General features: G+C 41.1%; 1 protein-coding gene across 1 annotated transcript in view; it reads left to right on the top strand.

Moving 5' to 3' along the window:
- Positions 1 to 58: 58 nt before the first annotated feature.
- Positions 59 to 7,811, top strand: part of LOC104913148 (ovostatin-like) — a 7,908-nt gene continuing 155 nt past the window's right edge. The window contains exons 1-7 of the mRNA XM_019611809.1: positions 59 to 450; positions 1,099 to 1,150; positions 1,446 to 1,529; positions 2,346 to 2,522; positions 6,131 to 6,212; positions 7,088 to 7,244; positions 7,705 to 7,795. Coding sequence (XP_019467354.1) covers positions 436 to 450; positions 1,099 to 1,150; positions 1,446 to 1,529; positions 2,346 to 2,522; positions 6,131 to 6,212; positions 7,088 to 7,244; positions 7,705 to 7,795 — 658 coding nt within the window. The 5' untranslated portion in view covers positions 59 to 435. The remainder of the gene's footprint in view (positions 451 to 1,098; positions 1,151 to 1,445; positions 1,530 to 2,345; positions 2,523 to 6,130; positions 6,213 to 7,087; positions 7,245 to 7,704; positions 7,796 to 7,811) is intronic.

Below are 7,811 nucleotides of genomic sequence, written 5' to 3'. Positions count from 1 at the left end.
TACTTATATATACAATAACTATTTTCCTTTTCTCTATCTTAGTAAATAGTTTTATCTCAACCCATGAGTTCTACTTTGTTCTTTTGATTCTCTGCCCCATCCCACTGGGAAGGGGAGGAGTGAGCAAATGACTATGTGGTGCTGAGCCTCTAGGCAACTGTTCCTTGCCATCCTTGGAGAGATGTGGAGCTTTAACTAAATTTGTTTCTACTGAGCTGCCTTTAGAGAGACACATTTGTCAACAGACCACAAGACTAGAAGGAGCCAGAGGTAACTATAGACACAAAAAATAACTTTCTTTTCTTGGACTGGTGGTTGGCTCTCCAGGCGAGGTGAAATTCACAATTACTGCTGAAGCCAAACTGAATACTAAAGCTAGCCAAAAATAGCACACCAGCAGAAGAGGAGACAATTCGCACAGACACCCTGACTCAAATGCTACTAGTTGAGGTACAATACAAGATTTTCATGTACTTTTTGTTTTTTGGAATTTCAGTTCTGTTACCTATGATCTGGAAGATATTAGCTGATGTTAAGAGACAAGAAAGCTGACACAGATGGAGCTGTGTACAGTAGGCTTCTCCATATGAAACTGAGAGTGGAACTCAGAACAATTTGGCATCCACTGTTCTTTCTAGAACAATGAGCATAAATGCCCTGAACCAAAAATGCCCTGGATGTCAGCAGAGCTGTATTTAGAGGGGAAGAGATTCCATTCCTTATCTACATGTGCCTTTTGCCTGTGACTGTAATTCTGGGGAGAGGAGGGCAGATATGAAAGGAATGAGATTTGTCTTGAGCATCCTAGAGTAGAAGAGACACAATTCTCCCCAAGTCCTCCTCAGAGGCTGGAACTGCCTATTTTATAAATGCTTTCTAAGAAAGATAGTGCTCTGCACAGGCTATGGTATAATAATGAGAGTAGGACATGGACAAAGAGATATTCTAATGGAGATGAGGCAGAACTGGGTACAGGGGGATGCACCCTCTGGATAGCCACATCTATGTAATACCTTACACTATTTAATGCTTTCTGGTTTCATGGTGATGTATTTTTTTTTTAAAATTCCCCCTGACCACCTGTCTGCAATCAAACAGCCTGAAGGTGTTAAAAAAGAATTGACTCAGAGCTCCCTCATCTGTACAAAAGGTAAGGCAAGTTTATTCATTGAGTCCAGGAAATTAGTGCAAATAATTCACTGCTTTGTTGTTTTTGTCCTATGAAATCGGAGACCCTTCCAGAGGAGGAAAAATGGTTTCAGGGTTAAGGAGAAGGGCTACAGCTCAGGATTTTCAGAGATACCTCAGACTCATTGGGCATGGACTCTTCAGCAGTTTCTTTACCAAAACAGCAAATAGTAATTCCAACTGTAGTCATGCTTAGAAAGTAAAAAACTTCCAGAAAAATGATATTTTCAACAATTACTGTTATGTTTTCTTGTTAGGTACAACAGTTTCTGAACCAGTGCTTCTCAACCTGCCAAGAAATGTAGTGCAGGGATCAGCCAGAGTTTATTTCTCTGTCATTGGTAAGTGTAATACCTAGACTAAAATTAAAAGTGAAGTACTTTTTTCCTCCTGTGTGGCTTCCAGTGCTATCATGTATACCTATGCAAAACTAAAACAAATTTGAGGATCTTGATTTTAAACAAATGTTTTCTACTTTCTGAAATGAACAACCATCTTTCTTTGCCAAAATTGTCTCCTGTTGTTCAAAAAAGGATAGAACAAAACAATCAAATTATTTCCATTTATATTTCATTTCAGATGATATTGTGTTAGTTATCCTGTTCTGTATAGTAAAACTGAAAAGTAAGCAAAAGCACGCTTCTTGAAAAAAAAAAAAAATCACATTGTTTTGATTTCTTGGATAGAAGACTTCAAAAATATGCTGACTGCATAATTCAAATCTGACCTACTAATCTTAAACTCTTTAAGAATATAAGTTCTCATTAATGAAAAGTTTATGAGATTCTGAACACAGACTGCTTTCTAAAAACAGTTGTTTTCCATGCTAGAGACAGTGTGGAACTTACTGGTATTGTGGAATACAGCATACGTAGTCCATCAGCAACATATGATCAACTGTCATTTTAAATATGCACACCAAAAAGGAAGAGTTATAGCTGATTTTCAGAAATCATTCCAGTCAGTGTCAGTGCTCGGTTCCTTCTGAAATTTACAGTTTCTCAAGTGCCCAGCATCAAAATAAAAAATCATAATATTCTTTGACTACTGTGATTATTATGGACTCAAAGACAATGGAGTAATGTAACATAAAGCATGTATAAAGCTGTGTAATAAAAAATATGTTTGACCTAACCCCTTGTATCTTTAATTCTCAGGAGACATTTTGGGTACAGCCTTAAGGAATATGGAAAACCTCCTCCATATGCCTTACGGCTGTGGAGAACAGAACATGGCCTTGTTCACACCCAACATCTATGCCCTGGATTATCTGAATAAGACTGGACAGCTGACTGAAGAGATTAGAGTCAAGAGTACTGGATATTTAACCACAGGTGACAGCCTTTCACATTCTTTCGTCTAGTATTGTGATAAAACTTTAGAGCTCTGATTGGTGAACACAGATCTCTGAATTCTAGCACCACATGTGCTAGACTTTGAGGAGATCAGTTCCAGTGCAGAGAGTTGCAAAAGGCTCCTCTCCCGGCAAAACCATGTTTAAAACTGCAAAATCAGAAGCATGGTGGCTGTAACAAGAGGCAGCTCTGAGACAACATGGACAGAACCAGGAGGAACGGCAACACTATAAAAGTCAAGGCAACCTCCATTTCAACAAAGACTTCATGTAGAGATGTTTCAGAGTGCAGGCTTGTGCTGGAGGCCCTATCCCAGCGAGGCAAAACCACAGTGAAAACTGCTAACTCAAGAACCTTAGAGCCTCTGGGGAGAGGCAGCTATAATACAGCATGGGTGGAGCCAGGAGAGACGGTGGAATCCGCCCACACATACAAAGGTAGCCCCTAGGAACACTAGTGACTAGGAGCAGGCAAATAGGGTATGGTGTGGCAGTAGGGAACGTTGTGGCACTGTGCAAGGCAGCTCACTCAGGAAGAGTGAGTAGACAGAGCCAGCACACTGTGGGCCAGAGGGGTACATTCAATAGGAGATTATTGCCCTCTAGGTACAGGGCTATCCTGTGATTGGAGTAACGGGATTAATGTCCCTGGAGAATAGAGACCCTAGTCAAAGTATCCACTCAGTTGAAAGCTAGGGCATTAGCACCCATCAGGAAAGATGCCAAAACTCAGCTTGATCTCTAAGGCAAGCTTACGGTCATCCAGGCCTCCAGCTGCACGGATATCCTTTGGCAGCCGTGAGAACAGCTGTGTGAGGTGTGAACAGGTGGATAATTTGTTCAATTTAGTGGAGAGGTTATGAGATGAAATATATAGGTTAAAAAGTGTCATAGGGACTAAGAGGACTGAGCAGAGGAGCTACACTGCCCTTGCAGAAACAGGTCTACCACAGAAGAAAGCAGAAGATCCAAGGAAGACTGTATCCTATCACTGCAAGGCTGAAGGTAAGAACTCAAAGGAATGGAAAGCTGGAGGAAAGTCTGTTCTCAGAGCTGCAGAACTCCTCACCCACTCTAGCCCCCCAAGTGCTTCTGTGTAACAGTACAAGGCTCTGGATACAGAATGCCTTTCTTTGGGTGATAACAGCCCATTTACACTGGAGGAATCACTAAAATCAAAACAAGAAAAGTCTTCCACCATTATCAAGGCTACATCTTCAAAGAAGAAGAGAGGGTTATTAGTTATAGTCAGCTCTTCCCTGCAGGGAATGTCCAATACGCTGGGCAGATCTCCTTCTTAGAGAAATCGTCTTAGAGAAGTCTCTATGGGGCTCAGGTGAAGGATATCATGCAATAATTACCCGGTATAGCCAACATTACTGCTTTTCCACTTGGAAAGTGATGAAACAGCTACATGCAGTTCAAAGGCCATTCAAAAGGGACTTTAGGGCTTTGGAACATCAGTTGAAGGAACTGAGGGCACAGATAATCTTCTGCTCTGGGTAAGGAAAAAAGAAATTGAAAGATCCTATCGATAAACAGCTGGCTTTGTGACTGCCTCTGCTAGAACTTTGGGTTTTTTGAAAGTGGAGTGGCCTATATGGCACCAGGCTTGCAGGAGCCAGATGGGGTTATCCTTTCTCAAAGGGGAAGATGGTTCTCGGGGAAAAAGCTGTCAGAGCTCATTGTCAGGGGAAGGGGGGACTATAGTGAGCCTGCCCATGATAAGCTGTGGGACAGCATAGTTAGAGGAACTGGGTGCTAGTGGGGGCCATCAACCTGCTGCATGCTTGAGACCTTGTGGTAATGAAGGCAAGAAGAACACTTAAGGTAGGCAATTAAAATGAATTAAGGAGTTCACCTCAAAGAAGGTGACAAGACTGGCTGCCCAGCTGATATGCCTGATGCAAGAATGGTTTTTTACAGCTACATCAAATAGAAAAGGAAAGTCCAAGCAATACAGGACAGCTTAGTAACAATGAACAGGGAGAAAGTTGAGGAAATCGACAATTTTCCTCAGTCTTCACTAACTATAGGTCTTTTCACAACCCTTGAGTAGATGAGTCAAAAGGTGGGGACTTGGAGAACAATGCCCCTCCTGCTGTAAGTGAAAATCAGGTTCATAACACCTAAGAAACCTGAACACCCATATGTTTATGTATTGCAGTGAGATGTGTCCCAGAGTCCAGAGGGAATTGGCTGACATAGTTGCCAGGCCTCTCTTCATGATATTTGAAGAGTCATGATGGTCAGGTGAAGTCCTGAGTAGCTCAAAAAAAAAAAAAAAAAAGGTTACACCAATTTTTAAGAAGAGTAGAAAGGTTGACCCAGGAAACTACTGAATTCTGTACCAGGGAGGATCCTCTTGGATCTTCCCTGGTACAAGATCCTTCTTCCTCTTCCACCTGCTAAGGGAGGTGGAAGATGAGAAGGGAGATGATGCAAGAAAACCAGCATGACTTCACCAAGAACAAGTCCTCATTGACCAGCTTAGTAGTCTTCTATGATGGAGTACATCAGTGGAAAAGGAAAAGCAGCTTATGTTATCTATTGGGACTTCAATATGGCCTTTGTCACAGTCTCCCCATAAAGTCCTTCTCTTCAAATAGGAGAGAGATGGATGGGATGAATGGACAATTCAATGGGTGAGGAACCAGCTGCAAGATCATACCCAGAGGATATGGTCAATGAATCAATGTCTAAATAGAGATCAGTGACAAGTGGTTCCCTCAGGCATCAGTACTGGGATCAATGCACTTTAGTATCTTCGTCAACTATATTGATAATGGGATTGAGAACGCCATCAACAAGTTTGCCAGTGAAAGCAAAGCTGTGTGGTACAATTGATGTGCCTGGGGGATGGGATGCCATCCGGAGAGACTAGACATGCTCGAGAAGTGGGCTCAGGAGAACCTAATGAGATTCAACAGATTCGAGTGCAAAGTGTTGAACATGGATTACTACAACCTTCACTATTAATACAAGCTAGGGGACAAAAGGATTGAGCACAGCACTGCTGAAGAGGACTTTGGGCTTCTGATGGATTGCAAACTGGACATCAGCCAAAGAGAAGGCTTCAGGGAGACTAGATAGAAGCCTTTCATTATCTAAAGGAGTCTATAAGAAAGAAAAGGGCAGATTCTTGGGAGCCTTCAAGGGCTTCAATGGTTTCAAACTAGAAGAGGAGAGGTTTAGATTGGATATAAAGAAAAGGTATGTTTTTTTTTTTTTTTTTCTTTTGTTTTTTTTTTTTACAGTAAGGGTAGTGAGCCACTGGAACAGATTGCCCAGAAAGATGGTGGATGCCTCATCTTTGGAGGCATTCAAGGTTAGGCTGGATGTGACTCTGAGCAACCTGTCCTGTTTCCTGCAGGGGTATTGGATTAGATGTTATTTAAGTGTCCCTTTCACCTCAATTCTGTAATTCCATGTATTGCACAGTGATGCCAGCATGCCAAAGAAGCATTTGGTACTATCAGGAGCATAAGTAGCTAGAATCTTAGTGTTAAAACACAGTGTGCTTCAGTTGAATAAAGGCCATAACTAGTTCTTATCTGTGATAAGAAAACATCTTTATTGTATTTTCAGGGTACCAGAAACAGCTGTCATACAAACACCAGGATGGGTCCTACAGCTCTTTTGGGACACGAGACAAGGAAGGAAATGTATGGTAAATGATGACACTTTCTATTTCCCTAGCTCAGAATCTTTAGGCTTTGAAATGTTTTAGGTGATTCTTATTTTTAATGGACTAAATGGACATAGTTCAATTAATTTGCATCTCCCACTAAGAGAGATGTGAGTAAAACTGGAGAGGTTGCAACAGAATAATAAGGTGGTCAGAGTCTGGAGCACATAATGTTCAAGGAGAGACTGAAAGAACTAAACTTGTTCAGCCCATAGAATAGGAGGCTAATGGATACCTAGATATAGCCTTCTACCACCTAGGTCAGGACTGTAGAAAAGACAGTCAAACTCTTGTCAGAGGTGCACAGAGTAAGGAAAACAATTTTTCTGTATGCAAGTTGCAACAGGGAAAGCTGGATAGAATGAAAACAAATCTTGCCTAGAAGAAGGGTGTAGAATTTAAGCAGTTGCCCAGAGAGGGCGTGGAAACCTCAATTTCTGCAGATTTTGCCACATGGCAGGACAAGACACTGAGCAATCTGACTGAGCTTTGATGTTGATCCTAGTGATCCTAGGCAGGTGATGGGACTGGATACTTCTAGAAGTCCCTTCCCACCAGTTTATTTCATAATTGTGTTGGTTAAAGTAAGAAATTACTACCATCAGTCATCAAGCTGCATCTATGCTTTACTCCAGCTTTGAAAGAAAGGTTTCAGCACAGTAATGGAGAAATCTCAGGTCAGTTTGTAATACCAGAACTTTAACTATTTATTTAAAATGTACAAAACACTTGTTTGTTTTACCACAGACATTATGGATATCATTCTATGTCCATTTCTATTCATATCCAGTTACTGGTATACCTTCTCTTAATCTTGTTCACACTTTATATGCTTTCTGGTTCTGGTTCACTTGTAGGCTCACTGCCTTTGTCTACAAGTCATTTGCACAAGCAAGACGGTACATCTATATTGATGAAAACGTCCAGTCTCAAACTCTGATCTGGCTGGCAAGAAAGCAGAAGTCAGATGGCTGCTTTGAAAATGCTGAGTCACACTTCAACAATGCTTTGAAGGTAACTGAGTTCAGTACACTTTCAAACTTCCAGTCCTGCCACTGGTATCAATTTGGATAACTTCAGCTAGACACAGGCTAATCACCAGACCCACACTCTCCTGTTCTTCTCTAACGCCTCTTATAAAAGGAGGGCATGAGTATTGTTTCCCATTGATGATGAAGTAGAAACAAATAGAATTTTCTAAGTTAGACACCTCAGGTTGTTGTTTTTTTTCCACCAGTGCATTTAGCCATTGGCTACACAAGCTATTATATGTTTTATTACATGTGTAAAACCAAGAAAAAGCACAAAATAATTTTGGCTAATCATGACTGAACTTTCTTTTTCTTGTGCACACAGAGAGACAGAAATTGATTCTGATGTCTGTTCTAACTATTATGTAAACTGTTAGTAAAATCCTATTTTTGTTTTCTAGGACACCTGTACTGACTTTTTTGCTTGTGGCTTTTTTCTTCAGGCTGGTGAAGAAGGTGAATACTCACTTACAGCCTACATTGTGGCAGCGTTGCTGGAGGCTGGACACTCTGTTCGGGTAGGTAGTTGCTGCAGTTATCCTTTTTTTTT

This window comes from Meleagris gallopavo, chromosome 1, assembly GCF_000146605.3.
Source record: "Meleagris gallopavo isolate NT-WF06-2002-E0010 breed Aviagen turkey brand Nicholas breeding stock chromosome 1, Turkey_5.1, whole genome shotgun sequence".
Classification (NCBI taxonomy): domain Eukaryota; kingdom Metazoa; phylum Chordata; class Aves; order Galliformes; family Phasianidae; genus Meleagris; species Meleagris gallopavo.
This window is presented reverse-complemented; position numbering and strand designations above follow the sequence as displayed.